The sequence below is a fragment of the Falco biarmicus genome, chromosome 6 (genome assembly GCF_023638135.1).
Source record: "Falco biarmicus isolate bFalBia1 chromosome 6, bFalBia1.pri, whole genome shotgun sequence".
In the NCBI taxonomy this organism is placed as follows: domain Eukaryota; kingdom Metazoa; phylum Chordata; class Aves; order Falconiformes; family Falconidae; genus Falco; species Falco biarmicus.
Genome location: NC_079293.1, coordinates 55,682,097 through 55,701,737, shown reverse-complemented (window position 1 = coordinate 55,701,737; position 19,641 = coordinate 55,682,097). Strand labels below are relative to the sequence as shown.

Genomic DNA, 19,641 nt, shown 5'->3' with positions numbered 1-19,641 from the left:
CAATGTCCCTGCTTTCACCATGTCTGGCAGCAATGAGCTGAACGTTGTGCTCCTGTTGTGGCAAAGGCATGTAGTAACAGCCCTTGGGAACCATCAGGTTCAGTATTGTCACTGACTGTCCTAGGTGTATGGAAGGCTTCTGTGTAAATGGCACAGAAAGGCTTCCACGTTAGCAATAAGCATGTAATAGAGGATTACTATACAAGCATCTCTCCATGGCTTGGAAAATGTGACTTGGAAGTGTATGGAGATGGACTGCTCAAGTGAAAAATCTGAACCCAGCTTTCAGCCAATCTGAAATCCTGGGGATATTCATGGTTGCAATCTGCAGTGCCAGAACTCCTTCAAAGATCCTGAATAAACATTACAACAAATAGAAATTTGCTAGCAAGAAAAACAACAAAAATACCAACATGATCTATCCTATTTTCTGATAGTACAGAAATTGTATTTCTAATTATGTAGTAGGCATCTTATCTTTGGATCTTTCTCGTCTGAATTTAGCTTTTGAGGGCTACAGCAGAGATGTTGTGAGTGCCCAATGTTCTGACCCATTCTTTCACCCACTCAGCAACTCAGCTGTGAAAAATTGCAGAAGGCTTGTGTTAAACCTTTTCTCAAATCCACAGCTATTTGAAAAGCAGAAGCATCAGAGTTGGCTGGAATTCGGAACACTCAGCTGGGATGTGCCTCACTAAGAACTGCACCCTGGGATGCCAAGGCAGCATGAGAAGCCACATGCGTGTACGAGGGCAATGCAGGCACATTTCCAAGGGAGCCAGCTGGCATAAGTGTCTGAGGCCTAGGTGCTTATAACTGCCCAGGGTATTGTGTACTGCTCTGTCCCATGGTGGCTATGCTAGCTGGCTGTACTGAATGAGCATAGAGCAGTCCTTGACATCTGTGAGGACTGTAGCGAGTTTTCTTGTTTCTTGTTGATGTCTTAGTGATGCTCCTAGGATAAGGAATACTGAAGAGTGGATGAGAAGCCTAAATGAAGCACCTGTGATGTGGTCATTTCAACCTCTGGGCAGGTGATGGTTGAGCCTTTCTGTAGAGGAAAAACAAGTGTGATGTGAAAGGAGAAGGAGGTTCTTGTTCTGTAAAATCTTATCCTCCAGCTGAACCCGGAGGATGTGATCAGCTTCCAAATCTGCCAGCAGCTGCAAGTGTATATGACTAGTTAACTCCCACAGACGCTACACATTTCCTACAAATCATACAGTTCTCATAACCAGCTGCTTCTTTTACCTTCGCTTTTGGTTTCATCTGTTGTGTTTTTTCATTGCTTGTGCAGGTCTCTTTGTTGACCTGGTTTTTCCTTGCCTCCCAGCATGCTCCCATTTGTTATCTTCATTTTTTTTGGCATTTGCATTAGTTAAATTACATTCTATCCCTGACATTCCAGGCTGTTTGCACATAGTCGCACGATCTGGCTCATCTCTCTGCATGCTTCTCTACCTCTTTATTCACTCTGGGTGGTCCTCAGTGTTTGCAGCTCTATCAGCCACTATTTCAAATGTCAAGTTCAGTTCACGTTGTACAGAACTTTTGCCTTCTGATATTTGCTCTGCTAATTCTTGGGCACATTTTTAAAAAAATTAACAATTGTCCTTTTATGTTCTCATGTGCCTGGCTTACTGTGGTATTGCTGCAGTACTTTCATTGACTTGAAAAAGTAGGAATTACCTTATTCAACATTTTAGTCTCATAATGAAGGTGAACTTGTGTGTGTATAGATTAATCCAACTTTCTAACCCATTTACTTTATCCATGGTTTTCTAGGACGTGCCTTTTCTGCAGAACCAAAGCCTTTAAGGCTTCAACACAGAAGTGAATGAGCAAACTTTGTACCCATCTTCAGAACTGATGCATTAAGACAGTATCTTAGAAAACTAGAGGCTGGTAATGCTCCAGGCATGCTTGTGAATAGTCCCAACTGCTCCATAATGTCTGTTGTATTTTAGTGTCTGTTGCCTCTTACTCCATACTTACATGGGTGTTGCTGCTGTCTTCCATTAGGAGGAACAAGCATTGAGCAGTGACTTTTGAACACAACTGAGAAAGAAGAGGAATCATAAATAAACAATTGTTAAAAAGTATTCTGTATATTTTTTATGAATTTTAGTGAATACCTTCAATTATGCATGGATAATTTTAGTTTTGTTTTTGCTTGTTGCTTTAGCTCTCTAAATAAATCTATTTCAAGTAATTTGGTAACACATTGCTAGCCTTTTACTGAAAAAATAATTAACTGGTGACATTGTATTTCACTCTTTCCCCTACACTGCGAACTGAAAAATTTGTGTCGGACTGCTGGCAGCTTCCTGCTGCTCAACCTGTAACTACATTTTCAGCTTACCTCTCTCTCCCCATTTCTTCATCCTGCTTTTCTTACACAGAGCTGGTAATTTTACAGCACTTTCTTAAAACAAAAAAAAGTAACCCACACTGTATCTGTTGGTACTCGGTAGTCTGCTGAGTTTTGCTGACCTACCTCTCTTCGCAGCAATTCATTTAGAAATTGGCTAAAGGTTTAGACATACCAGACTCACTGATACCTGCAAGTGCTCTGTGATCAGCTGAGAAGACCCTAAAGCCGTAAGACATACATGTACATTTTACATTAAGTGGAAAAACTTGACACTGTATTTTCTGTTTTCTTGACTTTTAAGTCCTTATTGAAATAATCTTAGTTGTTCATGCTGTCTATATTTGCATCACAGATCAACCAACAGTTTTCAAGGTGCCTCAAATAACTTTGGTAATGCATTCGTTGTAGTTTAAATGTGCCTTACTTTTAAGTGCTTGATTCTGAACATTATGCTGGCTTCGTGTAAGGCAGGAGGATATTCATTAAAATAAACTGATACTTACCTTTGTAGTCAATAGTGACCATATCCAGACTAAAGAAAAGTAAGTAAAATATTAATAACGTAAGATGATGTAGCAATAGCAATGTAAGTGCAGACCTCAGGGAGCTAAAAAAAAACCAAACTGCAAGTCATTTGTGAATAAATTGCAACCTTTAATATGTTCTAATAAAATTTGTCATCACCTGCTAAAATTAAAATACTTCCTAATAGTGTTGACATCTGTCCTGATCACACAGGTCAGCTGAGATCATGTTTTAAATTACAAAGGGTAACTCAAGTGCGTTAAAACACAGATATGTAGACTTTATGAATGGAGGGATGGAAACTGTGCAACACGCTAAATAAGCTAGCACGCTATCTGCAATGCATCCATTAATAGGTCTTTAACTAGGGCACCATGCTTTAGCTGGCAGTACTACTTCTCATTCCTCATGTATTAGGAATATTCTCATTTTTCTCAGGCCTGGCAACCTACTGTTCCACAGACTCTATTAAGGACTCAATGTAACTGGAACAACTGGGTTGAGCTGGTTTTCTGCAGAATAGCGGGATAGGCATATGCTGATTAATAGATGCAAAATGAAGTAACAGCAATTCTGCCATATTTCAGAGGCCTTGATCCCATATTTGAAATGTAGGGCAACAGGATGGAGTGTAGATGTCTGAGATGAGGGAGGCAGACCTTTTAAGGGTCACGAGAGAAAATTTTGTGCTAGATGTGAAGTCCCCTGAGTGAACAACATCTGGACATTCTGGAAGCAAGCAGAAGCGAGGAGGTAGCAGTTGTTCTGCTCTGTTTAATTTGCTTTACTTGAGTACTACCAAGGAATTGTTTGGTGTTGGCCCCTAATGCTGTTCACAGATCATTCATGATAAAAGAAAAAAGGGATTTACCAAACAAATCATGTATTTCTGTAAGTGAATTCTGCTTCCAAAGCATAAAATACAATTCCATAAATGTGACCCACAGTATTTCAGCATGTCTTCCTCTTAACATCTCACTATTCATAGGTTTCTTAGCTCCCTATGGATTCTTCCCATTTGCAGTATCTTTAGTTTTGGCACAAAGAGAGTGGTTATTGTAATGCAAGTGGTAATGGAGTTGATTAAAAGTACAGAAGAAATGGTTTGTAAGGGATAATTTACATAATGGGAATTATCTTAAGCCTTCATATTGGTAGTTATATCATTTTATACATGTGAAATATTTTTTTTCCTGAAACTGCTGCTTTTATTTGTACTTTGTAACTTGTGTTTACCTGTCAGCAAGCCGAGTACCAGTGTGGATGCTTACAGGTTCTGCTGATGCCCCCATGTGGATGTCTGGCTGGGTCATGCTAGTCTGCAGTTGAAGACATGGTTGACTTTTTGCCGTTAATTTAATAGTAACTTTTTTTCTGTGACATCCATTAATGGGGAAAAAAGTTTGACTGTTTGGGATATCAACAGTATTTTTGAACTATGCTTTCCATTCTTTATGAAATAGTGCTTGACTGACCCTTTTTTGTATCTCGCATTTGAAACTATTGTTGACATATTAGGAGTAGCATCACACTAACCAGTTTACTTATTTTTGTGGGATTCCTGAGACCCAAGAAAATTTTCATTCCATTACTAATGTCCTAATAATAGCTATGATATAATGATGGCCTAATTGGTTTGCCAACATAGAATAATCTAAACCTCATACACTGATTTTTCTGCCCCTGTGGATGGATATAATTATAACTATTTGAGAGTCTACCTGCACCCCTGAGTCACTGAAAGTTAGAGTAGAGGTGCTGGAACTGTCTTTAAATGTGACAGCTTAAATACTGTGGCCTTGCTAGTTACAACAACAGAGACCTTAGGAGGGGCTGATTTGTCTTGCTTCTTGGCAGGGTAAGTTAACTCGCACAGAGGTCTTCAGTGTAAAAGACATCCTGATGCTGACCCATGTTTTTTTAGTGTTCTCTAGATCATAGTTGTCAAAGAAGATTTCAGAAGGCAATGACAGACCAGATGAGCATAACAATAGCATAGAGCCACAGCTTTGCTGAAGCAGCTTTTCCTGTTGGCCATATAAACACTCACTTTGTGACTGGAGTACTCAGGAAACCCACATTCAAATTCTTCTTCCCAAAACCCCTTGCATGGACTTTTATAATGACAAGGAGAAAAGTCTCCTACAGATGGAGGATCCTGGCACCCAGGATGCTGCACTTTCCAGGCAAGTGTCCTGGCCACTAGTTTAAAACTATGCTGTCAGGGTTAATGAACAGGTAGCAGGGTTAAGTCTGTGTCTTTCATGGTTACTTTTTGGTCCTACGTCCTTAAGTTCTGCTAAGCTAGGCACTTAACTTCTTTTTTGTACCTCTGTCATGCACTGGGATTTTCAAATACAGTTACATAGTGTAGATACCCAAGTACTTTTAGAGTTAGGCTCTTGCATGATTTGAGGGTTTGGGAAAAATTGATCCTAGGTCTCTGACAGTAAACAGGGGATGCTATCTCCTTTGAGTGTGCATGTTTTATAGAACAAGAAGTATTTTCTAGGTCAGAAGGAAAGCTTTGCTCAGACATCGTAGTTGGGAGCAAATAGGTTTTAATTCATATCTAATATGTATATTACTTAAGCCTTCTTTGAAATTCTTACTTCATTTTGTTCCTGATATTATTTGATCTTGCAATCATTGGACTTGTGTACAGTGGGAAACTACAGTTGTTAGAACCTGCTAATTAACATGATTAACTGAGTATGTAGTGCAGATAAGGACATTTGTTTGGTCTCTTAACAGCTGGTCACTGCTTACATGAAGTGTGTGTCTAGGCTGGAGATTTTGCCTCTGACTAAATCAGGTAACAGATTGCTAGTTAAGCTAGGTGATGTGAGTATAAATGATAGCCAAAGCACTCCAGCATTGGTTGTGTTTATATATCTCCACATCAAGTGCCTGCCACTGTTTCATGTGAAATTTTGCACCTAAGAACTGAAGAACCAGCAATCCTTGTGCTTCTCAATGAAGACGTTTCCTAACATTTTCAATCTGGTTTCATGTTTGGGTTATATTAGGAGACTGAATTTATCTGGCACACTGAGCCCTGGAGTCCTTAGTCGTGCCTTTCCTTTGAAGCAGATGACAGAGAACATACCTCTTACTCTGCTTTTACACAGTCAGTCTTTCGGAAACATCTAGAGACCTTTATAAAATATGTTTCGTGACTTGTGGCTGATAGCTGATCTGCATTGTGAGAGCTTGCTTCAGAATTCCCATTAGTTCTGTGCACTTTGGATTTCAGTTCTAGGATTGCTGGGCAATAGTATTATCTCACAGTTTTCACTTTCTTCTAAAAGAAGCTCTTTTTTATTCCTTGTAATGTCTAAAAGATAAAAACTAAAATTAAAAAAAAAAAGCAAACTAGAACAAATGCTTAAAGATCCACATGTTTCTTTTCATGTCTTAAATTAGATTGTGCTCATAAAGTGATTGTTTTATTGCATGGCATAAAAGATCTAAATAGTCTACTTATTTCCCCTGTAAACATAGATAACCCAGGATCTTTTCTAATTACTGAATATGAACACTTAATAATATGAATGTACAAATGTGTCTAAAATAATTATGAATATTTGGCCAAATAGCCAATATCTGCTTCCATTTGTAGTACTGATTTTCACTACAAAATGGTTTTACACAAACTGAGGTGCTAAAATAGCTTAGAAACAGATTTTGTCACTTTAGTCATAAAGGTCAGTTACCACCTTACTTGATTTAGGTTAAAAAAACCGTAGCTGTTTTTTAGTAGAAAAACTCAGACAAACTGGAGAATGAAAGCAAGTAAAAGCAAAAATAAAGCCTAGTATATCCAGCTTTTATTTTCCTGTGTGCATATTCTAATTTTTCTTCTAAGAAGAAAACAGAAAAAAGTTTATTAGTCAGTCACATTTTAAACACTTTTTCTTCAAATCTTACAAAGCTTCTTCCCATATTTGTTTTCCCAATTTGTTTTTTAGTTCCCTCTTGCCTATTGTTGTTTTGGAACAAGACATGATGTATCTGTATATAAGAAGTGAAAATTTCTCTGCATAAGTAAAGAAGTTATCGGTACAGACTTCTGAAATCAAGTCACAGCTCTCAATTTATAAATAATTTAATACAGTGAATATAGAGATTACAGTAGGCATTCCACAAACAAATACATCCAGTGCCTGAGATGTTTCTTTAGTCTGTCACCTAGGACCTGAGCTAAGGTGGTACAGCCACAGAGAGCAGGACTCTGCTGATGACTGGGAAGCTTTTCTAGACATAAGATACCTGGTGCCAGCGTCTTGTTACGTGAGTTTTACATTGGTAAAATCCATGAACTTCTGTAGCCTCACACCCGATTTACTGCGGTGTGCAGATGTAGTTGAGGGTAGAACAAATTTAAAAGTGAGTGCAACTGGGCCAGACAAACACTTGTAGACCAAATCTAGGCCAAGCCATAGAGCAGCGTCTTGAAAGCAAAACTCAGGTTCCTTCTTTCTCTCTTTGATGTGTGCTCTGTGTTTTTGTGAGTGGCTAACAAGCTCTGTGTAATGCTGCCAATATTGAATGTTGCTGATTTTGCACAGAATTACAATATATGACCCACTGAAAGGATTAAGCTGAAGAAGAAGTAATAGCAAAGAGGCTAAGCAGCTCAGGCATTCATCTTTGTGCAGTATTGCTGGGTGTTCACCTTACTTTTGACCTTGGCAAAATAGTTGAAATAATTAATGTATATGGCAGATACTGTAAGTGATGAAGGCATTCAAAAGGGATTTTTGTTTGATGTGATTTAAAGAATGAAGTTATGGCATTCCCCAAATTGGGTAACAGGCTTACAATTACATTTTTCAATATTTCTGGGTTTGTAATTTGTAGTTCACATTCCCTAGTTACTGGTTGATTATTTCAAGTTAGTTTAGAGCCAAATAAAATCCGGGTGATTTCTAAAAAGGAATTTCCTATTAGTAACATGTGAAGAAAGGCATTAACAGACTGGAGCAAGCTCAGCATGGGGGCCCCAGGTGGTCCGGGACTGAAGCTCCTGCCCTGCCAACAGGCTGAGCAAGCGAGTGGGGCCGGTTTAGCCCTGGAGAAGGGATGGCTCTGGGAGGACCTAACTACAGCCCCCCAGTACCTACAAGGGGGTGATCAAGAAGATGGACCAGGCTCTTCACAGTGCCACATGATGTTAGGACATGAGACAACTGGTTGGTCTTGCTTGGACTGGTACAGTGCAGATTTGAAACACACTGCTAGATCTAGATGTTTTTAAGTGAATGGGTTGGTGTCGGACTGCAAATTTCCCAACAGATTTGGACATGTCCTTAATACCAAGCTTTTATTTTCCACTTATGAGTGCAAAGATATTACTATTTAACATGGTACTATTGTAAAGCAAGTACAGACCATCTGATAGAGCTGTGTGATCTACCAATATCCAGGGAACCTGTTTTTAATCTCTGCAATGGACCTTCTGCAGCCGCTCAGACCCACTGGTGCTTTTGCATTGCCTGACCCATGTGTGGCTTGCCTTTTCCTTTTTATGCTGTGGAACTAACTGCTTGCACAATTTGGCCTGCTTCCATAATCTGACTGGAGGTTAAAAGAACATGATTAGTCCCTAAGCTGATCCCTTTCAGCCTAAAAGAGGCACCACTAAAGGCAATTTGAACACAAAGAGCTTGTTTCCCCTGGAAATTTCAAAGCTTTAATGTTTTAAATAGGCTTGCAATTTCCTATCCTTGGCTTTTCTATCATGACTCTAGAATCCTAGCTGAGGTTATGGAGATTTTTAATACCACATTTCACGTTTTTTGTCAAAGTACATTTTAAATACCCCATAATCATAAATACAAAAGATGTCTTCTGCTTGCTTGCTTTTCTTCTTTAATCTGTTCCATCAGGTCAGATTTTGAGGAACTGATACGAGGAGAGGGGTGCATCATAGGGTAGTCCCATTGGTGTGCTCGTCACTTGGAGGGAGCTGCTAGATCAACATGTAATTTGAGATTATTTTTTCTACTTCTTGTAGAACTACCCTGTGTTTGGCTATTGCTGTATTGTCTCTACCAGAATGATTAATGCCGTTGGGCCTAAAAAGTTGCATATTTTTACCTTTGGAATAGAACAGTTTGTACCAGTGACAACCTCAATGCATAGATAACATTGATATGTACATATTGTACATTAGGAGAAAATTTAGATGTTTAATGCTTAATTAATGCTTACTATTGATTTGTTTACTCAGTTATGTTAGCAGCTCTCTTATTACTTTAGTATTTGCATTCTTGATTATGAGAAATATTTTATGACTAAACAGTCTGTCTGATACCTCCTTCATTTCTAGGACCTGAGGTTTATCAAAATTCAAAGAAACTTGCCTTGATGCAAAATTTGTCCTTGTGTTAGAATTTCAAAGTGAGTCACTTAAATGATAAAGAATCAAATACTAATGGGAAATAAATTTCCTTATCAGCTGAAATAGTAAGATCAGAAATGTTACGGTAATATAAATAAGGTTCTGTCACACCATACTTACTGCAGTGATGTTTAATTCTTTCTGAAACACAAGAGCTGTATTTTCAAAAGTTTAGCATAACATTAAACTACAGGGATATAGCATGTATAGTTCTGATAATTTTACATCATTCAATTTCAATAATTTTTCAAGCAGTAAATGAGAAAAAATATTTATGCAAATAACAAAGATAAGTGGTAAGGGACACTGAAATATATCTAGAATAAAACAAATAATATTAAAGAAATACAATTCTAGCATTCTTTAGTTTGCTTCCCATCTATGCTGCTAGTATACATTTAAAATTAAGTGTAAGATCTCAGTGTAATTCAAATAACTATGTATGTATTCAAAAGACTAAGTTGTAGGTAGAAGTAATAACTTTTATATTACCAAAATAGTTGAAAAAATTAGATAAGCTTTCAGGCATGTAAAATAAAAGCCCCAAATGTTAAAGCTTGCTACAAGTTGAGAACAATTGCTTAATAGTTAGACCAGCTCTGGAAAGAAGTTAGTTGGCAGCAGTACAGTTAAGGTGATGCTAGTCATTAGGGAGGAAAGAGGGGTATTAAGGCGGTGGCCTCTTAGGTAAAAGAGAGAAGTAAACAGTTTATAGTTTGTGGAACCTGGAGAAGTTATCTGGTGCAACTAGAACATGCTATGAAGGCAATTCCTTCCATTGAATCTGTGCTCTTGCATACACGTATTTCAGATTTTCCTAGGCTGCCTAGCATTAGAGCCATTGTCTAAATAGCAGCTCTTGCCGTAATTGCTGTTAAAACAGGAATGTGCAGTCTGCGATAGGTTCTTGCAGTTGATACATCTCTTATATCTGGGATAATCAATCACTGAGTCAACTGGGCTCAAATTCCATGAAATCCTATCCCACCCATTTTGTCATTTGCTTGGCTTCCAAAGGATAACTGGGTATTACTTGTGTAGACAGACAGTTGCTAGCATCAGAAAGGCTCTGAGTCACTCCTCTTATCTGCCACACCTCCCTGTAGATGTGTCCAGGCTGTTTAAGTTGCTCTGTGCTCTGCAGCTACTCTAGTGAGTCCCCAGGTCACCTGCCTCCTGCATCCCTGCCTTTCTCTATGCTGGCAAAGTCCGAGATGGGTTATGCTTGCTGCATAAATGCACTGTGTTTCTGTCTGATCATCAGTGATAACCTGATGTCCTGTTAGAAAAGAGGGATCTTCATCCACCTGTGCTAAATTAGTTTGTCTGTGAATAATTTATGGTTTTTATATGATAATTTGGCTTACTTTTGTATCACTTAGTGAATCTACTGTTTCTTTGTTTATTTGTTTGCCCCCCTGACTTGATTAGGAAAATACTTCATTCTTTGCTTGGCAAATGCAAGTCTAGTGGTTTCTCACAACAAACTGTTCTGTGAAAGCTGTTTTTACCAAAGTTTCCTTTATGACAGCCTTCCCTTGAGCATCTGTGCAACCTTTCCCCATATGGAAAGGTGATAAAGGAGAATCCCTTCCAGCCTCTCTGGCAGCCTTGGCTGGGGTAGCCAGTTTAATGTAAGGAAAAAGCAGATGCCACTCCACATCACAGAGTGATGTTTCTTCTATCATTATGCATTTTGCATCATGTCTGCAAACGTTTTCTGCATGAATTTATTCTTCTGGTTCTAGTATTCTGTTCTTAGATGGGCTACAGCCCTTCATCCCCATTTCTCTGTCCTTGTCACATGGCTTTTTGAAGGCCCTTCTGAGGCTACATCACTTGAGATAACTACCAGTAGTATCTGCTGAGGGGTATCTTCGTGCTAAGGAGGCACATAACCTGTTACTCCATTGGCTGTTGTTTCTTTCTTTTAAAGGCATCTCCTAGAGAGCACACCAGATGCAAAGAACCGGGCTTAGCCCACAGCCTGGATGAAAGGTGAAGTACATCTTGCTAATGGCCATTGAAGAGGTTAGAACTGGAGTGTCAGGAGCCTGAATCGTCATCCTCTGTATGAGCAATGCAGAGAGAGAGCAAGAGCAAGAGTGAGCAGGAGCTGCTCTACAGGATCTCTAACAAGACAGGCTTTTCTTGGGTGATTGTTGAGTGGCTGACAAGGGTGGTGGCAGGGCCGCTCTGTAACAACAGCACAATGCAAGGTGAAGCTAAATGTAGAGGTAACTCTGGGCCACTGCTTCTTTCAAGACTAAAACCCTAACCTGTCCAGGCCTTTAGACCTGATGTTCTCGGTGAAGGTGAAACAAACAGAACATTACAAGGTTAGAGAGTCACTCAACATTTGCTCTTTAAAAAGGAGCTTGGCAGCTGTGGTGCTTTTGTACCAGCAAGACAGTTGTGTTCTATAAAATGAATTATAGACCTGTTCCTTTCTTTTTATTCTGTATTCCACATCCATTTTACTATTATTCTATTTGTTCTAGAACCGGGTTGTGTCATTCACAGTGCCACCAAAGGGATGCTGTCTGAGTTCTTTGCGTAATCTGCATTTAACCCTGAGTCAAAGTCTTCTATGTCTTTGCTTGTTCAGAAGTTTGAATTCAGACTTCAGGCTAAAACTAAATGTAATCACTGTACTAAGTTAAATAAGAGAAGCAGCATTTGTCACTGCCACTCATTATGGCTTTTATGTGTACTAAACAGATATGCAGAATAAATCAAATGTATCTACAGTGTCATTTCATTCTAATTATAATATTTTCTAAAAAAAAGTTTCAATCTTAATATGCACTTCGTTCTAATTGGTTTCTGAAAAGCTGTCAGTATGAAGTGAAATCATTTTATAGCAGTATGTCTGTTAATACCATTGATTTTATTAAATGTGGAAGAGATAAAAATTCAGCCATTAAGTAGCTTATAAGCCTTACCAACACTGTGGTTCATTACAAATTATTATTTACCAAGCTGGTTGTGATTTTTTCCATGAAAGAAGATTTAATAATATTGATGTGAACTCAAGAAATAGGAATGAGACTTTTTATATGTATAAAATATAGTTGTATCTTGTTGCAGCGAGACTTTCTGTCCCCACACCCAAGTTCTGATGCAGGTAAAGTGAACAGAGAACAAAGTGTTCCCCTGAAATGGTAGGAGGACGCTTGAGAGATCTTGCTTTCTCTCTCACTTTCACTTTAAAAGATCTCAATTTCTGTCTGTCCTCCAAGTTACCAGAGACCAGTTAAAAAAGAAATTGACATGTGGTTTTCCTGCAAATTTTGCAAAATCTGCAAATGGAAACTTTCTGTAGAAAGACACCCCGCAGATGTAATTTTTAAGAACGTTTTTATTGGCTCTGCTATTCAGAGTTAGAGAGGAGGTTTTGCTAGGAATATGTTTAAAATATTTTGCAAGCAGATGTGAGTTTACTCCATTCACCATTTGGTGCAATCCAGGTAGCTGTGGTAAGCGCAGTAAGAAATCCTGCCAACAGAGTGTGGATTTAGCACTAACCTGCCATGCCTGTGAGTTTCTTGGAGCCTTGAGAATGGACAGAGTGGGTTGATGTGTGCCTGTAAAATACCACATGAATATGGAAACTCCTTGCCCTGCCCCCAAAGGTCTGGAATCTGGAAGAGAATAATGGAACAAACTAGATTATAGCTAAATGATTGTTCATTTCAGTAAAGACATGCCATAATTCTCTTAATTTATTTCATAGAGAAAACTAATTGCATTTAATTGAGTCATGATAAAATACAACAGCTTTTGTAATGGATAAGTCCTATTTATTTCTGTTTAGAGATTCAAAACCTTGTTTTACAGAATAATGTTCTTTTGTTTTGGCAGAAACCCTTAATCACATAGGCATATGAGAAAGTTTTAATTTTTAAAGACTATCAATGTCAAATAACTTTGGGGGGTTTTAAAATTGTTACATTTAAAATAAAAAGGGGCTTTTCATGAAGCCACTGGCATTGAACTATTGATATCCAGTCACAAGTGGTATTGGGGGCCAGTTCTGTTTAATATCAGTATCAACGATCTGGATGAGGGGACCAAGTGCACCCTCAGTAAGTTTGCAGATGACACCAAGTTGCAGGGGAGTGTTGATCTAATGGAGGGCAGGAAGGCTCTGCAGAGGGAGCTGGACAAGCTGGACCGATGGGCCAAGGCCAGTTGTATGAGGTTCAACAAGGAGGAGTGCCGGGCCCTGCACTTGGGTCACAACAACCCCACGCAGTGCTATAGGCGTGGGGAAGAGTGGCTGGAAAGCTGCCTGGTGGAAAAGGACCTGGTGGTGCTGGTTGACAGCCGGCTGAATATGAGCCAGCAGTGTGCCCAGGTGGCCAAGAAGGCCAACAGCATCCTGGACTGTATCAGAAATAGTGTCACCAGCAGGACAAGGGCAGTGATTACCCCTGCTGTACTCGGCACTGATGAAGCCGCACCTCAAACACTGTGTTCAGTTTTGGGCCCCTCATTACAAGGCACACATTGAGGTTCAGCAGCGTGGTCCAAAGAAGGACAACAAAACTGGTGAAGGATCTAGAGCACAAGTCTTATGAGGAGTGTCTGAGGGGATTGGGGCTGTTCAGCCCAGAGAAAAGGAGTCTCACAGGAGACCTTACTGATCTCTATCTGAAAAGTACATCTACGACCTGGAAGGAGGTTGTAGCGAGGTGGGTGTTGGTCTCTTTGCCCAAGCAACGAGTGATAGGATGAGAGGGAAGTTGTGCCAGGGGAGGTTTGGGTTGAGTATTAGGAAAAATTTCTTCACTGAAGTGGTGGTCAAGCATTGGAACAGGCTGCCCAGGGATGTGGTAGAATCACCATCCCTGGAAATGTTTAAAAAGCATGTAGATGTGGCACTTAGGGACATGGTTTAGTGGTGGACTTGGCAGTCTTGGATTAATGGTTTGGTTGTACTTGGTGATCTTAAAGGTCTTTTCCAACCTAAATGATTCTATGATTATATGGAAATTGCCCAGATAGCATAAAAAAGGAAGTGAATTGCAAAGGATGAGAATTTCCAGAGATATTTGGAATGTGAAATGTAATACTATATGTGAAATTTCTGAGATTTTTTTGAATAATGCTATGGGCTTACTTCTCTTTCAGAAATTGTGTACTTAGCACCCTAGGCCTTTTTTCAGTTCTTTCCTTTGCAAAAGAAAAGGTTTCTCACAGAGAGAGAGGAAGCCCTGTGTCCTTTAGTAGTGATGGTGCAGGGAGGGAGTTCAGTTTGTTGCTCTGTCTGTTACCTGAATTGCTGCTGAACAGATAATAGTGAACACTGGCTGCATACTTTTTCTGGATTAGTCCTTCCACTTAGACAGCTATCTCAAATTCCCTATTAATTTCATAATCATGTTCATAATTGGTGGGTTGGACTGATTTCTGTTTATAGACATGCTTATGTGACGCCTGCTTGCAGTGTTGGAGATCTGTGATAGTGTCCAAATGTAGCCTGTTTGTTTCTCATACCATGAGAGATATAATATTTTTTTTCCCCATGGGTGCACTGCTAAGATTTTTTTAAAAACAGAAATATTTTAAGAGATCTGTGATGAAAATTACCGCCTGTAAATCACAAGCAGTCACTGGTTTGCTTTGCCTCTGCTTTTTAGCCTCTCACATTATTCACCCAGCCCAACTTTAGCTTTGCGTGTTAAATCATCCCCAGCTTTGACATGTAGCCTTCTCCTCTGCAACAGACCATCAGCCTTTCTTTATTTCTGAGCCTAGTAAAGCCACCAAAGAGATCACAACTTTTTCATACCTGGCTTATAGCATCTTAATTTTAATCTATAATGTTATCTAGTATTAATTCTAAAACTCATTGATTAAACTCAGAAAGTATTTCTGAGTCTGATTATAAGAAGCCTTGTAAAAGAAAATAGAATTATCCTGAACTGGCTTGTTTCATTTATTACTCTTACTTACACAAAACTGTCAAATATGGCTTTCTCTTTTTAAACCCATGCCTGTTAATGTTTCTCATGTAATAGACAGCCAGGTATGAAAAATGAAAAAAAAATCCTCATAAGTGATGAAGCTTTGAATTGATGAACTTTAAATTTATGAAGATTTCTGATCTGGTAAACTAAAGTGAGCTATTTGATTTGTAGTCCACAAGGAGCCAAGAAGAGGAGAAAAAAGATCTAGCTTTGCATAAAAGAGAGTCAGTTTTATTGGGAAAGGCAGAAATGTTTCTGTAGTAGAGACTTGGGTGATCTGAATAGGTTTAATAAAACGCACTTAAAATTATGGAATAAATATGTATTAATATGTGCTGAAGTCTGTAAGAAAGGATTCTTAAAGGGGATATGTAGAATGAGCTGTATTCATAGTCACTGTGTGTCATAGAAATTTTTAAAAGAACTATTTGCTAAAGTGCTAAAATTATCTAAAACACCTACAAGGTAATAATATATTATTGACTTTGCTGCAGCCCAGTCCAGAGATAAATCATCTGTTAAGACTTCTGAATATTTTAACCTTTAATCCTGATATATCGCTACTAAGAGCACTAGCTTTCTGCTACTGTCTGTATCACTGATTGAAGATCTATTGCCTATATTTACAGCAATGAAAGACTTCTGGAAATTTTTTTTTAAGATGTCATGTGAATCTGAAAACTGCTACTATTTCATAACTGTGTTAAAATATAGTAGCTTTTTAAAAGTCATGAATATTTTGATTATCAAGATATATCTACAGATTAACAAAGTGCTGTTTATATTTGCAGACACAGCCTTTGCTTGCCTCAATATTTCTTTTTTTTTTTTTTTTTTTCTCTCAGGGCACAATACAGAACTATGATAGCAACCGGAGGAGTCATAACAGGACTGGCTGCCTTAAAAAGGCAAGACTCTGCCAGATCTCAGCAACATGTAAATCTTGCCACAGCACCAGCTTCTGAGGAGAAGAAACCAGTTAGACGCCGGCCCAGGGCAGATGTAGTAATTGTTAGGGGCAAAATCCGTCTATATTCTCCATCGGGATTCTTCCTTGTTTTGGGAGTGCTAATAGCATTCTTTGGGATTGCAATGGCCATTCTTGGATATTGGCCCCAAAAGGAACAGCTTTTAGGAGCTGAAGATAATCTATCTGTAAATGAAACCCAGGTCCTGAGAAGCCAAGGAAGCATTTTACTTCGTTTCTTTGAACAACATGTGCACTCGGATAAGATGAAAATGCTGGGCCCTTTTACTATGGGCATTGGAATCTTCATTTTTATTTGTGCAAATGCCGTTCTGCATGAAAACCGTGATAAGGAAACAAAAATCATACACATGAGAGACATATATTCCACTGTAATAGACATCCACACCCTGAGGATCAAGGAACAAAAGCAGCTGAGTGGTGCCTACACTGGCTTGTTGGGGGAAGGAGAACTCCGGCACAGTGGGAGCTCGTGTGCATCACGGCTGGCTGCGAACACAGTTGCAACATTCTCTGGCTTCAAGGGTAATTTTAGAATGGATAGTTCTGCTGAAGAGGATGAGATTACCCTAAACGAAGACAGGACCACTGGTAGCCTCCTGCCACCTCTGCTGACTGAGCAATCTGGCTCAGTTTTTGGAATTTACCCTCCCTCCAGCAAGGCTTCAGATGACAAGAACCCTGGCTCTATAAAGTGTGAAACAAAATCCATTGTATCATCTTCTATTAGTGCTTTCACACTGCCAGTAATTAAACTGAATAACTGTGTTATTGATGAGCCCAGTATAGACAACATAACTGAGGACTCGGAGATCACTCGGAGTCGGTCTAGAAATCTGTCGATGGATTCTCTGGCCATTCCATTAACTGATACCAATGAATCCTGCAGACCAGCTGCTGCCATGCTGCCACGACACAATTCATTTGTGGACACTCCATCTGATCAGTTCAAATCTTCTATGACTCTTGGGCCAAGCACAGGAAAGCTTTTATCCCCTGGCGCTGCCAGGAAACAGTTCGGGTCCAACACATCTCTGCATCTTCTGTCTTCACATTCGAAGTCCCTGGACTTGGACAGGGGTCCATCTACACTCACTGTCCAAGCTGAACAAAGGAAACACCCCAGCTGGCCCAGACTGGATCGGAGCAACAGTAAAGGATATATGAAACTAGAAAACAAAGAGGACCCAATGGATAGGTTACTTGTGCCACAAGCAGCAGTCAAGAAAGACTTTACTAATAAGGAAAAGCTTCTTATGATATCAAGATCTCATAATAATTTGAGTTTTGAACATGACGAGTTTTTGAGTAACAACCTGAAGCGAGGAACTTCTGAAACAAGGTTTTAATATTTAAATTGCAATTTAGAAGATGTCATACAGTATTTTTAAAAAATACTCAAACATTTTGACAAGTGTTTCCTTTTCAGTGAGACTAGTACAAGCCTGTTTTTACCAGATGCTTAATAGCCCATTAAAATTGGCTTGTGTGAACAGAGATCTTCATCTTTGTAATGCCAAGAGTTTTTTGTCTTAGTAACATACAGCTGCAATACTGTACATTATCATTGCTCAGAGAGTTTTGGTATGACTGATTCCAATTTTTCCCAAATCATTATTACTTTTGTTCTATATAAGCGTGTTACTTTTATCAGTTTGCACTGGAAAAAAAGCTCCATTTACCTATAAGTTCTGTTTATTTAATGACTGCAAGAGTCTGAAAACGGTGCTTGTGGTCTAGAATGGGAATTAAGCAGGAGCACATACTGGAATTGTCAAATCCAGGCCTTTATCCTAGGTATTATTTTTCACATACAGTACATCTCGGTAACTAGAGTCTTGCCATTGTCATTGTGAGAAACTTGTTTACATATTGGGGTGGGTGGGTAGAAAAGAGTGGGTATAATTAAAACAATTTTTGTGATTTCATTGTAATTGGTCGAGTTGAATACCAGTGTTGTGAATTATTAACTATGCTTTGTACAATAATCTTTCTACGTCCATTGTAATTTAATCCTGTAATTCTGGGAAAACATATACAAAGCAAGAAATCTGAAATTCTTCTGAGATTAGTTCTCTAAACCACTTTGATTGGCAGCAGTTTTACAATCAAGATATACAGATTCAATTAAAATCATAGGAACATGATGAATGCCAACAGGATTTTAGAAACATGGTGTATAATCAGATGTTATTGTGACATGCATCTGAAGAGAATAATGGAAAATTAATATATTGCCTCTCATTACAATAGCGAGAAGCTAAATAACTAGATCTCCATGTTCAAAATACTGATACAAAGCATACAATTCAATATGTATACTAACATAGCATGAAAGCCCCTTGCCTAAATTTGGATTTATATATTTCACATAATTATTGGTGTGGTGGTTCAGTGGAGGCTTAGCTGTGGCAATTTGCGTTACAAGGTTTTGCAAAAGGAAGTGACATTTAAAACAATGTTTTTCTCAGCAAAGCAAGCTTCACATTTGACAGTTGAGGGCTATTGCTGAAGAAAGTGAGAATTTGAATGTGCGTACAGGTTTTTCATGTATTTCATTAAGGTATTTAGGCTGTGATCCTGCCATGACAGCCATGCTAGAGAATGTCACTTCAAGCCGCAAGGCTCACCTAACAGGATGTTGGTCTTAATTGGTCATTTTTTATATATTCACTTAACCTAAATACTCAGGAATTATTTTTAATGGCTTTTCCCCGAAAGAATCAAACCTGTTAAAATGTCGTTGTTCTTTGATTACTTTGATGCTGAATGATCAAAGATAAAAATACCCTCTTTTTTTTTTCAATATTCAGCTTCATATTTCAACTGAGTGATGTTTATGTATCAGGAGCATTACTTGCTCAGTGAGCTGAGGCATAGTGCTAACTGTTAGAACCTCAAGCCTATATATTGTAACAGAGTTGGCTAAATATTTTGCTATGAAGCTTTTAATAACTTTCCGGTTTGTGTTCTTAAGACATTTGCTATTTTTTGAAAAAATAAAACAAATAAAATGTCTATCTACATATATTCGTTGTAAGACATATTTTTCCTCTATGATCACAAATCTTCCTTATCAAAGTATAATTAGGTATCATAACATTGTATATAGCATTATGCTTGATGTATTAGCCTGCCACTAGATATTTGGCTATGACTAATTGATTTCAGTGACATCCCTACAAATGTAAAGGATGAATATGGTTTTTTCCCCATGTAATGTGAAATGTATTCAAAGTGATTTTGATATAAGGAATTTTTGTATAAAAAGAACATCCTGTTCTTTTCAGTTTAGTAGTAAGTATTCTTATAAAAATGGAAAACACTGTTAAAGACACAAATGATTTAAGCTTTTATTTCCTTAATAGCAACA

General features: G+C 38.5%; 1 protein-coding gene across 1 annotated transcript in view; it reads left to right on the top strand.

Annotated features, from left to right (window-relative positions):
• The window catches only part of TMEM200A (transmembrane protein 200A), a 59,819-nt gene extending 40,521 nt beyond the window's left edge, over positions 1 to 19,298 (top strand). Inside the window, exon 2 of the mRNA XM_056344449.1 lies at positions 16,126 to 19,298. Coding sequence (XP_056200424.1) covers positions 16,142 to 17,617 — 1,476 coding nt within the window. The 5' untranslated portion in view covers positions 16,126 to 16,141 and the 3' untranslated portion in view covers positions 17,618 to 19,298. The remainder of the gene's footprint in view (positions 1 to 16,125) is intronic.
• Positions 19,299 to 19,641: the final 343 nt, after the last annotated feature.